Source organism: Pectinophora gossypiella, chromosome 12, assembly GCF_024362695.1.
Source record: "Pectinophora gossypiella chromosome 12, ilPecGoss1.1, whole genome shotgun sequence".
Taxonomy (NCBI): Eukaryota; Metazoa; Arthropoda; class Insecta; order Lepidoptera; family Gelechiidae; genus Pectinophora; species Pectinophora gossypiella.
Window position 1 is genome coordinate 7,010,911 of NC_065415.1, and position 17,830 is coordinate 7,028,740.

General features: G+C 37.0%; 2 protein-coding genes across 3 annotated transcripts in view; one reads left to right on the forward strand and one right to left on the reverse strand.

Annotated features, from left to right (window-relative positions):
* Positions 1-17,830, reverse strand: part of LOC126371108 (circadian clock-controlled protein daywake-like) — a 208,192-nt gene that overhangs the window by 32,507 nt on the left and 157,855 nt on the right. The gene's annotated exons all lie outside the window — the stretch shown is intronic.
* On the forward strand, positions 1,983-10,556 carry LOC126371109 (circadian clock-controlled protein daywake-like). Its single transcript, XM_050016321.1, has 5 exons — positions 1,983-2,134; positions 4,419-4,638; positions 7,103-7,233; positions 9,424-9,579; positions 10,343-10,556. The coding sequence occupies exons 1-5, from the start codon at positions 2,071-2,073 to the stop codon at positions 10,492-10,494; spliced, it is 723 nt and encodes a 240-aa protein (XP_049872278.1). The 5' UTR covers positions 1,983-2,070; the 3' UTR covers positions 10,495-10,556.

The following is a 17,830-nucleotide window of genomic DNA, read 5'->3' on the forward strand; positions in this document are numbered from 1 at the left end:
TTGGCGCTCCTAATCCTACTTTAGCGACAGTTTTTAGTTTTGTCAGCCAGCCGACCATAAGGCCATAGGGGCGGTTGCCAGTTGCTGCCGGCCGGCTCTAGTCTGGCTGGTGCCTCGACCGACGAGCCCACTAGCGGCTGAGCTGGGTTGAGATCACTAACCTCGGTCTTATTCACAGAAGGTCACAGAAGCAAGCCCGCAAGTAAAAGCTAATAATATGTACTTACATATTTGAAATGTGCATATTGAACCCTTTTTGATTTGATACATTAACACATTAATGTGGGCACATTAACATTCGAAAAAAAAAGTTTTTTTCGTCCACGCTTTATGTCGGCTAAAGTGCGCCACATTGAAATTAACGTGACGCTACATAACCTGTAATCACCGGATAATCAAGTTTCTAGTAACACCTCATTTGATAAATTCTGACGAGTGGTTTTTTGAAGTTAGGTTGGTACAAACCTGCATACACATATACATAGCGGTCAAGCACATAACCCTCCTTTTTGCGTCGCCGCAGTCGGGTAAAAATCCTTCCCCAATGCCGGCCTTCCTCGCATTGTTTATAAATAAATAAAATAATTAAATAACCTTACTCAGAAGTAATTTACTATGTAAAAGAGTTAGTTCCAATGACTGGCTAAACGCAGGAAATGTCTACCATAATTATAATGACGATGATTTGAGTAAAATAAATAATTTGTGCAATTGTTGTGATTGTCTCAATATGTTAAGGAATTACTTAGTTTGAAATAGTTTAGATTTTTGTCTTAAGTTCAAATTGTTTTCTCTAAAGGGGTTTTCTTAAGCTGAGCTGTCAGTAGCATTAAAGTTATCCTTTTTTTAAGTAAGTACATAATGGTACTTCAAAAAGTATAGCCTATTAACTTTAGACGTCTCGGTTATATCTCGGATTCTGTATAATAAACGTTACGTGTTCATTGCGTCGCCATTTAAAGTTTTGTAGTATTTCTGATAAATCTGCTCACAAACTCTGCAATGTACATTGAATAACAATGGTATTTTAAATTGTAATATTTATTAAACAGTGGCTAGGAGAGCATTCGTGTAGCTCAGTTTCCAAATTCAAATTCAAAAATATATTTATTCAGTAGGTAGGTAACTTGTTACACTTTGAATCGTATTTTTTTACGTAACGAACGTCTCATCCGCCTAAAATTACTGCAGCTTCTCACAACCTGTATAGCCGGGGAAAAGAAGCTGAAAGAAAAGCCTCGACACCTGTGGACCCTGTGTGGCCCTGGCCTTATACATTCTTTAAAAACATCCATTTTGACAGGTAAAATCCTATCCTGTGATTGGCTAAAATGTGAATGAATTAAAAGTAGTCAAAATAGAGATTGAATTACGCGATTAGGCCTCAGGTAAGCAATGTACTTCCGGCCATGGAAAGTTAATTATTTAATTCAAATAATCAGCCCAGCGTGTAGGCACCAAACACACATAATCATTCATTTCTTCTTAAAATCTTTTATACGGCATAGTGGACTTTAGGCGTTTATAAATATAGCTGTTACCCGCGAATTCGTACGCTTCGATTATGTTAACAATTTTATTATACAGACTAAAGTATCAAAATCCCCTATGGTTAAAAGGGGCTATGTAAATTTCATTCTTCTAATTCCACGAGGTTGAGCTGTGCAGTTCATTGTTATGTTTAGGAATCAGTTTCTTCTTTTATATAGGTACCTATTTAAATTAGTAGTATTTAAAGACTGGCTAATTCGTTATTGCGTACAATTTCGGATGCCAATTACCTAAGTACCTTACACTGATTTCTCCGCCAGTCAATATCTACGCGTTACCAATCACGTAGGCAACACCCAATTTACTTTTTAATCGATTGACGGGACAAGTACGCACACCGTTTAATTAGCTTTTCTCAATTACGGGACGGTCCCGGAAATACCAGATTTTGGTAGCCCTAAGTGCAAATGTGTTTGTGGTCGGTTGTAAGTAAATCGACTGGTATATTAACGCAAGTTGAGACGCAAACGCACAGTAGCTCGTCAACTTTGAAATAGAGCTACTCGTAATCAGTAAAAAATGGATCGGGTCATAAAAGTTATTCCATTCGCGATATTCCTATTCGGATTCGTCGGCTCATCTGGTGAGTATTAATAATAATAAAAATATTTTAGTTTAGTGTTTTTGCCAATTACAGAAATTGCAAATCACATCAATAATTTCGAATCCATCATTCAATAAACACCAAAATTGTTGTTTGCACTATAAATTATTTTTATTTATTTGTACACAATAGAACAGAAGAGGTTCCATCTATTGAATCCGATTTTATTTAACGGAATGATTTCGCCTTCTAATGTTGTTATGAAAAAATACATCGTGAGGAAACTTATATCATCATCTCCCTAGCGTTTAAGTTTTCACATGGACCGCTTACCTTCCATATCTTTCTATTTATTTCCTTCATTCTTTATCTTTTAGACTATCTTTTTGTTAGACTTAACACGTTGATGGATAGTAAGGTATTAATAAACTAAAACGTTAACGTACTAAATCTGACAGAACTGCTATGAACGTCGTTTTAAATTTTGCAGTAACGACAGAATGGTCAACACTGTCTTACACAAGTATATTAAAACATCACCGATGCTAAAGTCGTCAACATATATATTATTTGTTTGTGAACCGATCGTGTCAAAGTATATTTACAGATCGATACTTGTGCCGACAGAATGGTCACATCCGTACAAATACTTGTGTCAAAACATAGTGAAAAACTGACCATCAACGTGTTAAGTGATACAAAATGTATACCCAGTTTGAAGAGGAAGTGTTACGCTTAAGTTACATATACTGTAATAATTATACGTATTATTTACCCATGTTATTATTAAGACTTCACTATATCAACAATTATGGCACCAAGTCTAAGCCTATACATATGTACGTAAATAACTGGTTTACGTATGAATGTGTTAATCTAGATCTTAGACACTGGGAATAGGTAGCTAAGTAAAGGTCAGTTTACACGATGCGAGTTACCGCTAGTTTTTGTCTGTTCTGTAGTAGCTCGCAGCGCACAGAAGAGACACTGCGCCCTGCACCGGTACGCTTCGAACTAGATTCACCCTTTAGTTTATGTGAACTTAAGTACGTCTCAGCTGATTGTAGATTTGCCATAAATGGCATTAGGCGTTGAGGGTTCTCATCCGCCGTTCTTTAATAAAGACCAGGCTTTACTGTCACCGGCTAGCTAGCAACTCGCACCGTGTAAACGAGCCATAAATCATCTAGTTTTCCTTGTATACGCTTTGGCATTGCACTTGTGCTAGTTATCATTACGTTGAGTAACCCAAGATAGTTCAAAGTAAGGAAAAAACTTTTATTTTATATCAGTGATAATTACACCGTGAAATGATAGTAATTTTGTTGTACATGGTGAAGTAACACTTACCTATTTCAAGTTGAAATGACGCAGTCTTCGCGAATAATTGCAACAGTGAAACATAATGTGGGCAATAATTATTTTCTCATTAAGATAATCGATAAAACATTAATATCATTCATGACTTACAGTTAGTACGTTAGAATAAAACATATTTACAACAATTCTAGTGTTTAGTCAATTTGTCATTTCATGATGTTAGAAAAATAAGCAGCGATAATTTTATTTATTTTTTATTCTTAAATGTAAAAAAACGTGCTCAAAAAGGTCTTGAAATATTCTTTTACAAAAATGATAATAATTAATGCCTTTGATCTAAATGAAAGATATTCTTTTGTTTCTTCTCATGGGATGGGACAAAAAACATTGAGGTAATTACACATAGAGGTGGTAATAAACGATTTACCGTGGGTACGAAACCGCGACATGCTCGCTCCTAAATTTCTGTGTGAATAGGTGCATAGACACTAATATAAAAAAATGCTCGGATTTCGGTTCTAAACCTAGGGTTTAGAAATTGACTTGTGTTTCTTGAATGGTTGTATGTCTTTCGTTAGCTAAAAGGTCAGTTTTCCCCGATAACCGAAGTAATTACTACGAGTGTGAATTGACCTTGACCTACTAGTGTAGAAATGGACCTGTATCTTCTACGCTTTTTTATTTAGCCATTCATTTACAAACGACCCAAACTAAGCTACAAAAATATTAATATTTATCAAAGAATTATTATTTTCGACTTCATTCGAGACCCTACTATTAAAATTATAAAAGTTTCATACAAATTTTTCCCCTCTTTTCTTTTTTCTAAGGACCTTAGAGGTTGAATTTCGCAACACTCTGTATTAGTGAGCCTACGTCCTTAACCCCCATGAAAAATTTGAGATTCCTTGCACTTGTAGTTTCTGAGATTAGGTGATGAGTGAGTCAGTCAATCGGTGACTTTCGATTTTTTATATATAATATACATATTCTTTTTTTTCAGTTATCCCAGTTGACAAATGCAAACTCGAGGACTCGGCATGCTTGAAGGAGGCTTTCCAACAGGCTCTGCCAGTGTTCGCCGCCGGTATCCCTGATGTGGGGATAGAAGTTCTAGACCCGTTGCATATGGATGACCTGTCTTTTGACCTTTCAGGCCTTCAGTTCAGCTTGAAAGAAGGCCAATTGAAAGGATTGAAAACCGCAGAGTTCGATAAAATCAAGTAAGTTTAAACATTTTGAATTGAGTATTTGCATTCTCTAAAGAGAAATATATAAATCGTAAAAATTCCTTCGGACGGGAATTGAACACAGCTCTCGTCAGCCCGGGACGAGCGTGATAACCATTGCACCATAGGGTCCTGTCCATGTTTTTTACGATTAAAATTTTCTCTTTATGAGTTTCCCTAAGCACGTGTAAGTGTTATAAAAACAAAAAAAAAAAAAAACATTTATTTGCATTCTAATGTTTTGATATAAATGAAAGGAGAAGCCGTGGCAGCTCAGTTGCTAGAACGCTTGCCTCTCACTTTGAGGCCGCAGGTTCGAATCCAGCACAGGCCTAGACCAATGATTGTCGAATTTGTTTTCGAATTCATGTTTGGATCATAAATGATTACTTATATCACGTGCTCAGCGGTGAAAGTAAAACATCGTGAGGAAACCCACATTCCCGAGAAATGCATTTTCGGAGGTATGTGACCTAACCTGTATTGGGCTGGTTTTCCCTTCGCGGGTTGGAACGTCAGACAGGCAGTCGCTTCTGTAAAAAACCGGACCTGTCAAATCTTCAGGTTAGGTAAGCGGATACTGTGAAAAACGGGATAATGCTAGGGAGATGATAAGTGGAAGGAGAAAAGAGAGGCCTTTGTCCAGCGGTGGGACTTGTAAAAAAAATCTACTATGCAGGCTATGAAAAAAAATCTCTATACTTTATTTGGAATTGTTAAGTCTACACACTTCTTTTTTAAGTGACTTTTATAGGTTTGCCTCAGATGGCATTCACTACTTGGCCGGAACAGAGCCGATACTTGTAGCGTTCCGGGCTAGGCATATTTTTGTAACTGCATTGACAAAATAAAATCTCAAAATTCCATAACCCGAAACGCTCGTGTTGCTAACTCTATATGCATTGGCCTTAATTGTAAAGAAATTAGCGTAAAACAAGTGTATTTATAAATATGCATCTGGTAAAATAGACTATAAAGTCGAAAATTATTTACTCGATGTAAGCCGTTGGTCCCGGATACTACTTACTGACGTAGTCGTTACATGAGCCATGTTAGGGGCCTATGGCGGCTCAGTAATAACCCTGACACCAGGGTTGATGAGGTTGGTATTACACCTCACAACCCACACGATGAGAAGAAGATAATGTTTGACTTATTCGTTTAAGTTTACGATACTAAGTGAAGTTTAAGTTTGAAAGTGTGAGATCTTTTCCAATAAGATTGGCTATATAAGCCACATGCGAGCACATGGACGTCGGTGTTGAAGCAGTCGAAGTAAACGAAATTGGCTGGATCGCATCATCATCATCATATGCTTGATTACTGACACCCCTTTTCCGTCAAGTGATCCTTAGTCCTTTCTTACATACCCGTTATATTATGTCCTACCACTTCCAATGAACCAAGTCCCAAAATAACACACCACTTGACTCACTTCACAAATCTACATTTGTCTTGATAAACTAAATTGGAACCTTTCTATTCCGAAGTGTTCTTGCTCAGAAAAGCAAACAATGATTAATGGTTCCAAACAAGGGTTTGGGTAAGGAAACCCAACGGTCAACGGTCAATGCAATCTTGTCGATCTATTGTGGCGATTTGTGAATTGTCACTCCATTTGGTGATTCGTAGTCCTGTTATCTATTCTGTAGTGCTACTGTCAATCTTGATAGTTTAACTATAGTGAGTATTATGTTCAGGCTAGTAAAGTTAGTTTACAATTAGAAAACGTTGTAAAGATTTTGAAAATAGATTTTACAATAGTAATTTTTTCTACCATAGGTTGTGAGGTCGATAACCACTAGATTTATTGTTAGAGTTGCTTGTTGATTCTCAATGTTAAACGGCAGAATTTTAAGACAGAACTAACTTTGAATCTTATTTTTTTCATATAAAGCTTCCTTTATTATCATCCGACATTGAAAATAAACGATTTTTAAAAATGGGTTTATACTTTTATGTAAAATATTATATAGCGGGGTTTATAATCTGACTTTTTTGTATCAGTTCCGGCGTATTAGAATGGATTGGTCTATAAATAATGGTCCTCTTTTCAAATATTTGTCGCTGAATCTATCTATAATAGGACTCACACACAAAACATAAATTGAACTAAAATAAAATAAGCATACAATATAAAATAACTATTTCCTATTTGCGTCCCGGAGCCAAAAACACCAGTGTTTAAAAATAGAACTGGCGACCCTTTCGTACACTTTTTGCAAAATGGTGTTCGTTTTATAATATTCACAATAATTGTAACTTTAACATTTACTCAGTAAAGATCAATGCTCAGTGATTTATCATCATTATCATCATCAGCCGTACGACGCCCACTGCTGGGCATAGGCCTCCCCCAAGGATCTCCACGACGATCGGTCCTGCGCTACCCGCATCCAGCGGCTAATGTTTATACTCGTTCTTAATACTTAGTCTATTATATTCGTATTGTTTACAGGTGGGACTTGAAAAAGAAGAGGATAGAAGTAGACTACCACTTAAACTGCTCAGTACGAGGTCACTACACGGCCGGTGGTCGGCTACTGATCTTACCCATTAATGGAGACGGTCAATTGAAGTTGAAACTTAGTAAGTATAATACTTTAGGTACACATACACATGTGTGGCTGTCAGTCGAAGCTGCCGTCACGGGGCGGCAGCTTCCGATCCCAAGATGCTGTTGCATCGCAGGGCTGACAACCACACCAATGCACACATATGCGCGCAAACAGACACACACATCAACAAAATTTTATATTCTATTACTTTATTCTTTTTTTTTTTTGTTTTTATTGGGTACTTGGGCGATAGGCTAATGGCCTGTCACCAAGTGGTCCGTCCGTAAATTGAGGAGCAGTTGTTATATTAGATTATAAGTGTCTCAGAATGTTAAGGATGTAGGCTTCATATTCTAAACATTACAACGCAAATAATTGTATCTAGCTTTTAAGTCTATATCTGTTTGTTCTCCAAATAAATAAATATTTTTTATGATGGCTTCAAAACGTTGGCAAATAGGTTGGCTATTGCTTGTTAGTTATGTCCCATTGTTAGGTACAGTTAGTGCCAATGCCAGTTTCAATACCATATTATAATATTAGTATAGTAATAAATTTTTTGAGGAGCTCGGTGGCGCAGCGGTTAACGCGCTCGGTCTGCGATTGTTGAAGTAAAGCAACTTTCGCAAAGGCCGGTCATAGGATGGGTGACCACAAAAAAAAAGTTTTCATCTCGAGCTCCTCCGTGCTTCGGAAGGCACGTTAAGCCGTTGGTCCCGGCTGCATTATCAGCCGTTAATAAACATCAAACCGCATTGGGCCCCCGTGATGGTTTAAGGCCCGATCTCCCTATCCATCCATAGGGAAGGCCCGTGCCCCAGCAGTGGGGACGTTAATGGGCTGATGATGATGATGATGAATAAATTTTATATTAGTCTTTGCCTGGCCATCCACGGGAAGTGTATCCGTCTAAGTAGTATCTGAGGGTAAGCTACAATAAAGCACGTCAAAAAGGGGAGTTTATTAGAGATTAACACATAACTCATTGGGTAGTCATTGGCCAATTCCGGTCATTAGCAAAAGAAGGCAGAAGCGAAACAGGATCGAAGAAAGAACAAAGGAATAACTATAGAAAGGTCACCAATTTGTCTCGAATCCTTGTACCACACTGTTAATGGCAGTGATTTATCTACTGCGGCTCGGAAGATATAAAAGTTCTTTCATTCGTATCAATGAAAATGTATCTACCTACTTATGTATAGATTGAGTGCGATCACCACAGGATTCGTATTATAGAGAGATGCCGCCGGGACCGAAATATGCACAAAACGATCATATTATACGGAGCAACGATCGTGTTATAAAACTTACCATACCATTCATTGCTTCTTTGGTATCGTGCCACCACAACTGACCTTTGTGTTATAACGCAATGAACGGCGGGTAAATCGATGTAGCGGGTCCAGCCAGAAATGTCTCGGTGCGGCCGCTTCACAAGCTGACGTGAGTCTGTTAACAGGCGACACTCGGGGTAGCGTAATTTAGTACTGAGGGCATCCTCCCTTTTTATAATCTGTGGCAGCCACACGGTGCGTTGTTGGTGCCTTGCGAGGTGTGAGCGGTGTGGCTGCGTCGTCATTCCATATATAAATCACAACGACATGCCACTGTGGGTTGAAATATCTGCTTGGCTTGGCCGTTTCGCAACCATCACACAAGCGTAAGGTGAAAAAAAAAAATGCTGTCACCATGAGCAACTTTATTGACTTTTCATTGCCATTTTGTTATTATAGTTCTTGTAGGAACGAAACGGACAAGTCCCATATTTGTCTAACGTGTAGAGTATGTAAACTTAGGGTTTGTATAGTTAGCGCGTGTAGACGCGTGTAGAAGCTTAGCTCTACATAAGGTCTGTTAACTTTTTGATATTGCAGTCGATATGAGATTTCTGATTAGTTTTATGCAAATCGTTCTGTATAGTGTTTAGAATATCTGGAATACTGGAGTACCTGTTTCTGTAGCTATACAAGTTTATATTCGAAGTTATGCCCGTTCTAAAGTCTATATTACATTGGTTCCTGAGCAAGAAATATAACGAAGAAAAAAAATCTTACAGATCAAAATATTTTTCTATTAAAAAAACTGGCTGTTTGACTGTTTTGTCCGTAGAGTCTCTTATTTATTATCATGTAACATGTAACTACATAAGTAAAGTGGACAAATGAAAAACATCTTTCGTCGCTAGTAATTCTTTGATATCAACACAACATTTTTTTTCCAGGAAATGTCGCTATAGCGATGTTTATAGACTATAAGATGGAGAAGGGTGCGGATGGCAAAGAATACGTTAAGCCCACAAAATATGAATTCGCCTTTGATGTGAAAGACAATGCTCACTTCAGTTTAACGGGACTTTTTAACGGAAATAAGGAGCTCAGTAAGTATTTGAATTTTTTTTTAACACAAGCTCACGACTATATTTCCTATTGAGCTAGAAGTAATAGGGCAAAATTTCCTAAAGACATTGATTTGTATGGGTAGATAAATTTTTCATAAAAATTTCACCAGATACTTTAATCAATTGCAGTAATGTTTCCAAAAGTTCGAAAATAGCTCAAACAACTTTGTCGTGTTTGATTCGGTCCATAGATGGTAGTTCTTGGTTAAATCATAATTGGACCCTGTCGGTAGTGCTGTAATGGGGCAGGAAAACATCGTAAATAAGGTTCATTTGAAAATACCCAAACATGTAAAGAAATAGTGAAGTCGAATGCGACTCGAATGTCATCATCATCAATTTAAGAGCCACGCTCTTGTCGGTGCAGCATTTTCCTTGTTACTTTTTTTAGGGAAAAATAGGGCAGTGGTATCTCTCTTGCCTTCCACCCATACTCGAATGTAACTCACTGAAATTATAGCTTCATAAAGCACCTATAACAAATGCTCGTAGACACTTATCACTGAAAAAATAACATGATTCCGTGGTTCGGAGGGCACGTTAAGCCGTTGGACCCGGCTATTAGCCGTAAAAACACCCCCACCAACCCGCAGTGGAGCAGCGTAGTGGAGTATGCTCCATACCCCCTCCGATTGATTGAGGCGAGGCCTGTGCCCAGCAGTGGGACGTATATAGGCTGTTTATGTTTGTTATGTAGACACTTATTAAGTAATCTCTAATGAAGGTATGTTTTCAATTACAGGTGACACAATGTTATCGTTTTTAAACGAAAACTGGAAGCAAGTCTCTATTGAATTTGGAAGACCAATGATAGATGGAGCAGCAAGGAAGATATACAAAAATGTAGTGATATTTTTCAGTAAAATGCCTCTAGCCGAAATAGCTAACGTGTGATAATTTAATTAAATATATATATAGCGGGTTCGATATTTTTGTAATAAAGTTTATTTGTGATACGATTGTTTTAACATTTTTTATACTTATTTACTGGTCAAAATTAAAATAACTACGTAACTAGGGTAACTAGGTAACGAGCATAATAATATACCTTATTGCTCATACAGGAAAAACAAGATGCTAAAATAAAAAGTACAATAGGCAGTCTCAGTAGCAATCTTTTCCAGGCAAACTTCATTCCCCTAGCATTATCCCGTTTTTCACAGGGTCCGCTTACTTAACCTGAAGATTTGACAGGTCTGGTTTCTTATAGAAGCTGGCCTGCCGGACCTTCCAACCCGCGCAAGGGAAAACCAGCTCAATACAGGGTAGATCACATAGTTCCGAAAATGCATTTCTCGGGAATTTGGGTTTCCTCACGATGTTTTTCTTCGCCGCTGAGCACGTGATAATCATTTATGATCAAATTCGACAGTCATTGGCTTAGGCCTGTGCTGGATTCGGACCTGCAACCTCAAAGTGAAAGGCAAGGGTTTTTTAACTGGGCTACCACGGCTCGGTTTTCCAGGCAAACTTATATCATAATTATTACGTCAGTATCTTTGAAATACTTAATCACAAAATATCAAAATCTCATGGTCAAAGTATCATGACCTATCGAAACAAATATAAAAACAATGTCGTTAATTAAAACCCTCTAATGAAAGAAACATTGAAAAATATAGTCCCTTTATGAACTTTACATTATCCTAATCCACTGGGTCGTGTGGACATTGTGACAGATTCGTCCATAATAAATCAGAATGCGAGGATTATAAACAATAGACAACAAAGCGTTACAAATCGCGCGCCGCAGCTGTTGCTTTGCAGACCGATGGTCCTATTCATATACTGACTGACCATTATTGTATATACAAGTCTATTTTACTGTCGGAGGTGCATCCATCGCATAACAAAGTACCTACCCGCACCTCACCGAACTTTCCCCGAAACAATAGAAAAAAAGATCTTTTTGTTTTTTTTTCCTTTGACTACCCCAATCGGGATATAGCCGTGAGCTTATGCCACGTTGTTGTCGTCTGTACGTACGAAGATATTTTAAACGAATTTTATTCTGTTTTAAAAGTCGTGGTAAAGCATTTGGAAGAAGGCATCCCTCATTCAGCGCTTATCGCTATCGACCCACTAGGGTCGATTAATTCTTTCAAATATTTTTCCTCTCAGACGACGCCCTGAGCCGAGGTTCGCGCCCAACTGGGCACCCTCAGGCCTGTTGGCTTAAACGTTGTACCGGGTGAGAGCTTTCAGCGCTCCCCATTTGTCCGGCCAAGTAGTTAATGCCATCTGCGGCAAATCTACAATAAGTCACGTCAAAAAAAAAAAAAAGTAAGAAGGCTTGACTCTCACTCTGAGGTCGTATATAAATATCAATAAACCAGTGAATTTTCAAATTGTTTTCGAAGTTATTTTTGGAGTATAAATAACTAACACGAGCTCAAGCAGTGAAGGAAAATATCGTGAAAACACAATCCCGAGAAATGCTTTTCAGGAGTGTATGACATAAGCATAACATAACATAGTATCACGCCATACAGGCCTCGGAGGGGTAGGCAGAAATGGGACCTAAACATAGTGTACATCGACAATGATTAGGTCCCATTTAACAAGGGGCGAGCCTATATTTATTGCTATTCTCTCTCTTGGGTCGCTCCCTCATATCTGAGGATCGTGGTCAGCATCAGGTTTGCGAGCACCCTTCATGCTGACTCTCTCAGGAAAATAGAAGCAGTGGTTTCCCGTTGCCTTCTGCCCCAGACATTTTTGAAGTTATTTATTGCTGTCATCATCATCATCAGTCGTACGACGCCCACTGCTGGGCATAGGCCTCACCCAAATTTTATTTTATTGATTTATTGCTATTAAGCGGTCACAAATCTTGGAATCCACTTGATATCAATTATCATCAATGTACTAGGTAACTCTACCTGTTTTGATAGGTAATGGCGTGATTAATTTTAACATGTAACAACATTAACAAAAATCTGCCTTCCGTCCCCTTGCAAACAGCAAAGTTACAAACTGTTTTCGAAATAGCGTTAGTGTTTGACAAACTCTATACAAACTCGATGTATTCCGTCATCATATAATTATCTACTTACTTAACTTTGGATTTCATTTGGTCCCAAATAGCTAAGCTAAAAGAATTTAATATATACCTACATTTACTTGTGAGCGTCATAATGGCCGGTCACTCGGCATATTTAAAGTTGAAATGATGATCATTGCTTCCCTTTTAAGGCCGTATAGTGCCTATCACTAGACATTACGGAATGCAATCCCGATCTCGAAGGATCCCGATCTCGCGAGGTTTCGTCTCATTTTTCGGGATCAATCCTGAAGCATAATAACGAGATCGCATTCGAGATTGACGGGATTGAGCGAATCTCCTTGAGTTATACTTTTTGTTTTGACTATGCTGATTTCCAAAGAAAACTTAATTATTTAGTTAGTAATATAGAAGAATAAAGGTTTTTGTTATCTTTCAAAAATTATTTTGTTTTATTAATTAACTTCACTATCATAAACAAGCAGTTTTCATCGTTTTTAGCCATCCTAACTTTACATTTTTTTTTAAACTAGAGGAGGCCCCGAAAAGTTCGGGATCCCCCGAGATTGATATTTTCAATCCCACGGGATCTCAAATTTGAGATCTCGAGTCGGGATTGCATTCCCAATTAGACGTCAGCTTCTACCGTATTTTAGAAATTAATTCACATTTAAGAGTGACCGGCCATCCTGACCTCACGATGGCCGGTCACCTGGCTTTAGAGCCCAAGATGCGTGTAGTAAGTAACTGAAATATTCATAAGTCAAAAATTGTTTTGCCCATTACTTACCTCAAACTTATAACATGTACAACCTATAAGAAACTTAAAATTTGACGAAATGAAACATCACAAGGTGAGTTTTCAAAAAGACGCTTGCGTAATTTTTACTATAAGGCGGCGATATATTAAAATCCTTCTATTAGAAGGCATAAGAGTGCCTTCATCTAATTTGTAGTAGATTCGTACAATCTTTTATAAATTTTCGCCTAGTTTCATTCTAACCTACTACCCCTATCCCTAATCTAGTTGTGAGTCTAAACTTTCTCGGAACGAGGTAGGCCGAACAGAAGCCCCTATCTCATCGGCTGTGGTAATGGACATTGATTAATTCGGTTACCCTACGATGGTCCCGAAATTAGGCTGCGATAACTTTATCTTATAAATCAAATCTGGGTCAGGTTAGTTAAAAGTTCGTTATGACTATGTAATGGTAATATTGTAAGTTGTAAGTAGCTATAACGAACTTTTAAATTACCTTACCCACATTTGATACATAGCTATAAATCATTAACAAATAGGCATTTACTAGGTAGGTAACAGTGTACCACATCATCATTATCATCAGGTGACAGTAAATTTTGGTTAAACGGCAAACCTATATTTTATATATAACATAAAACCACTGCTCGGCACAGGCCTTACCTCGATCAACCGGAAGATCAAGCTTGTATTGTGGTGAAAGGATGTTCCAATTTGCGTGGTAGGATTTGAAAGACTACCCGAAAGGCCACAAGTTAATTATAAAGATTTTTTAAAAGGTTTTTATTTGTTTGAAGTAGTCTTGACTGTTTTTAGATTAATTACTTATGTCATTATTCAAATTGCAAGAGCAATCCAGTCAAGTTGTGAATGCTCCAATCAAGACTCATCATCTCCAGCGTTATCCCGTTTTTCACAGGATCCGCTTACATGACCTGAAGATTTGACATGTCCGGTATTTTTATAGAAGCTACTGCCTGTTTGATCTTCCAACCCGCGAAGGGGAAACCAACCCAATATAGGTTAGGTCACATACCTCCGAATCCGAATTTCTCGAGAGTGTGGATTTCCTTCACCACTGAGAACGTGATAATCACTCCAAACATGAATTCGAAAATCATTAGTTTAGGCCTATTCACTAGCAATTGAATAATTTATAAAATATATGACGCATATTCCACCTCACGGCTCCATTTCAGAAAAAAACTGAATGTCGAAGTAATAGAAACTAGTTTATTTACCTACCCAATATTATGCTGTAAATAATTTTCCCAGGAACATAAACATAAAGAAAATAAATCTTGACTCTGACTTCGGACTTTCGAACTTAGATAGATTAATTAACCAATTTAAAATGCGCGACGATGTAAATTTATTTAGCGGGACCAACTACAGGAACGAAGAGTTTTCTCGAACTCGTCAACTCAACAAGTTACTTGTTGGTCTTTCGAGTTCCTTCTTAAGCCCGTATCACACTGACACTTTTTAAGTATGCGATCACCCTCTTGGGGGTTACATTCAATAAGTCCATCTACTTAAAGGCTTTGCTAGCGAAAAATCTAAGTTAGTTACAATGGATTTCTGCAAAGTAACATCTGATTCTATTATGAACAAGTAATACATAGAAGGGAACTCTGCACAAAATCTTTAAAGTTCAAAAATTTAGACTGGGTGTGATGAATCAGTGAATAAGTTAGAATTTTTTTTAGGCACTTAATGGGTTAAATAAACGAACATGCACGCTCATGGGATGTCGCCCTTAATATTACCAAATACGAATATTTACCTACAGACTCGTAAAGTTCGATTCGTTGAACCAATAATCCTGATTGAACCTTTTGATTTGTTTCAAAAACTTGTTAGTCTATTGCTCGACTTACAAAGTTTTAATTTATCGACTTGAAAGATTTGTTTTGTTCTTTAATACTCGGGCAAAATTCTGGCAGCTTTACGTATTCGAAAATGGTTTGAGATATTGTTATTAATAGGTTTAAAGATCGATTTGTAATTTATAAGGTACTTAGTGTTTTGTCAACTTAGCTATAAAGAAAATATTTTAGAACAGTAATAAAATCCTTTCACATTACTAGTTATGTTATGAGTAACTAGATGACTTGCTTTATGGACATTCTTATGGACTAAACCATTTTAAAAAAGAGTAAAGTTATTATTATTTTAGGACGCCGCATAAACAGGAAATACGGCCAAGAAGACAAAGGCTGATATATCTAAATCTAAATCTAGAATTAAGTTATGGCTATCTTATCCTTAATACTATGGCCATCAAACCCGGACACCGCGGGAGCGATGGCTAAACGCGTTCTTTTTTTAATAATATTTTTTGGCTACAAATTGTTACTTTTGTGCTTTATATTACAAAGTTAATTACTATATAATAAAAACAAATAATTATGCAGTAACGCATAAGGTTTTTCTTTGATAGGGTCTAAAAAAACTATTGCCAACTATCCCTGGCTTACCCTGACTATCGACATTGAGGTCGCACTTTTCAACACATAAACACCACTTAGACTGGCACCATTTGCGTTTAATCCAATCAGAACCACTTGACTCCCACCCACTTACTGGGTGTCGATGGAAGGTGCCAAGGGATCCTAATTTGCATAAAACAATTATTAATTATAGCTTTATGGGACAGCGATTTATGCCCAAGTTAGTTAAGTACAATATGGGTATGCTGTATTATGCAAATTGAAATTAATGCTGAGAAACTTAGTCCATTAATACATGTGTGTATCGTGTTCATTATACTAAGGCAATTAGTGTGTGTTTAAGGGTCAGGTCTGTGTGAAGTGGCAATTTACATTTTATGATTGGTACAGAAGGAGATTTTTAGCAATCATAAATAATGTTAGCGACGGCAGAATTTTTAATACTTTTTACTTTTGTGATTGGCAGTCACTGAATTGTCGGCGGGCGTTAGACTATTCTTTGCTTCGGTTTGTCAGTGTGCGTTGTCCGGCGTCGGTACTGTAAAATATAATATTATAGTTCTAATACACTCGTATTTTCATCATCCTCAGGCAGAAAACGCTACGACAGGCATAACATTGGAACAAAAAATACCCTTCCAATATTTTATAGACAGAATTAAGTTAACAGCACACGTCAAACGGATTGCATGTGAGCGAGATACCTATTTCAATCGCCCGGGTAATTATTTCATTTTAAAATTCACAGTTGTCCATCATTCGTCCTTTTCCTTTTCGGCGAATAAGAAAATGACGGGTATAACTTAAAATAAAATTAGGTGTCTGCAGGATTCGGCGCCAATATAATATAGGTACTTACTAGCAACTAAATATCTATATCTTTTATTAAATTTTTCTATGGGACTCGAGTAAGGGCAAATAAAAAAAAATATTTTCCTTTAGTTTCTAAAAATATGTAAAGCTATTTGACAAAAAAAAATACTTGAATATTTCCCTTGATAAGTTGACAACTTTAAAATGACATTCTCCGTTGACATCAAAACTTATTTCAAAGCAGGAAAATTCTCAATCGAGACACATCTCCACCAGTGAGTTTCAATTAAAAGTTAGTTACAAAAACTTTTAGCGGAAATCATACGGGGATATTGTTTTTTCTTTTATTTGAATGATATTTTTTCGCCGAACTTTTCGCATGGCTACTGACAAGAGGCGAACATGAAATGAGTAATAGGCAAAGTTGAAAGAGTTTAAAATTGAACTGTCCGTATTGCGGACGAATATTAATTTTATGGATTCTAGTTGCTATTCATAATATAAAATGAAATCCAAATGAAGCTTAACGGCTAATTTGGACGGATTTAACAGAATTGTTAAATTACGGACTTAAGAAGTTGTTTTAAATCTCATTACGAACGGCTCAAGTTCCACCAGTGCGGTGGCCTATGGTTAGAAAATTTCAGAATTATATATTTCTTTAAAATTAACAATATTTACAATTATTATAGTTAGATACGGAAATCGACAATGCTCACTAATTTCGGGTTTTATAGATCTTGGCATACGTATTACAGTAGTTTCCTTATTCAAAGTAGGTTTGTAAGTTTTTTAGGTAAGTACTTATAATACTTTTTGGTATCAACCTTTCTCGAGCTATGCATGGTAGCTTGGCATCAGTTGATAGTCTGATTTAGCCAAAGACGAACACAGTTTTATTGATAACAATAGGTACAAATAACCTTCACAGAAGATACAAGTAAGACCGATTATATCGCCCATTATTAAACAGAGATAGATGGTTTTGCTTCGAACTTTGCGTAGAAGATTAAAAAACTTCGTCACAGAGTATAAAATAAGATACAATAGGGCAAGCCAGCATTATTTTTATATTCCTTACATTTACGGCACTTGGTCATGAAGTAATCAGAAGAAGCATGCAGTTATGATAACTGTACAGAAACTGCAAACCCACAGTCGTCTCTAAATGCAATTCGCATTTTAAATTTTTCAAATTGA

What these genes read in the sequence shown, in the direction of transcription:
- LOC126371109 (XM_050016321.1), top strand. Translation starts at nt 2,071, where the DNA reads ATGGATCGGGTCATAAAAGTTATTCCATTCGCGATATTCCTATTCGGA. An exon ending in CGGATTCGTCGGCTCATCTG is followed by an intron (nt 2,135 to 4,418) that starts GTGAGTATTAAT and finishes CTTTTTTTTCAG; the next exon opens with TTATCCCAGTTGACAAATGC. An exon ending in GCAGAGTTCGATAAAATCAA is followed by an intron (nt 4,639 to 7,102) that starts GTAAGTTTAAAC and finishes TATTGTTTACAG; the next exon opens with GTGGGACTTGAAAAAGAAGA.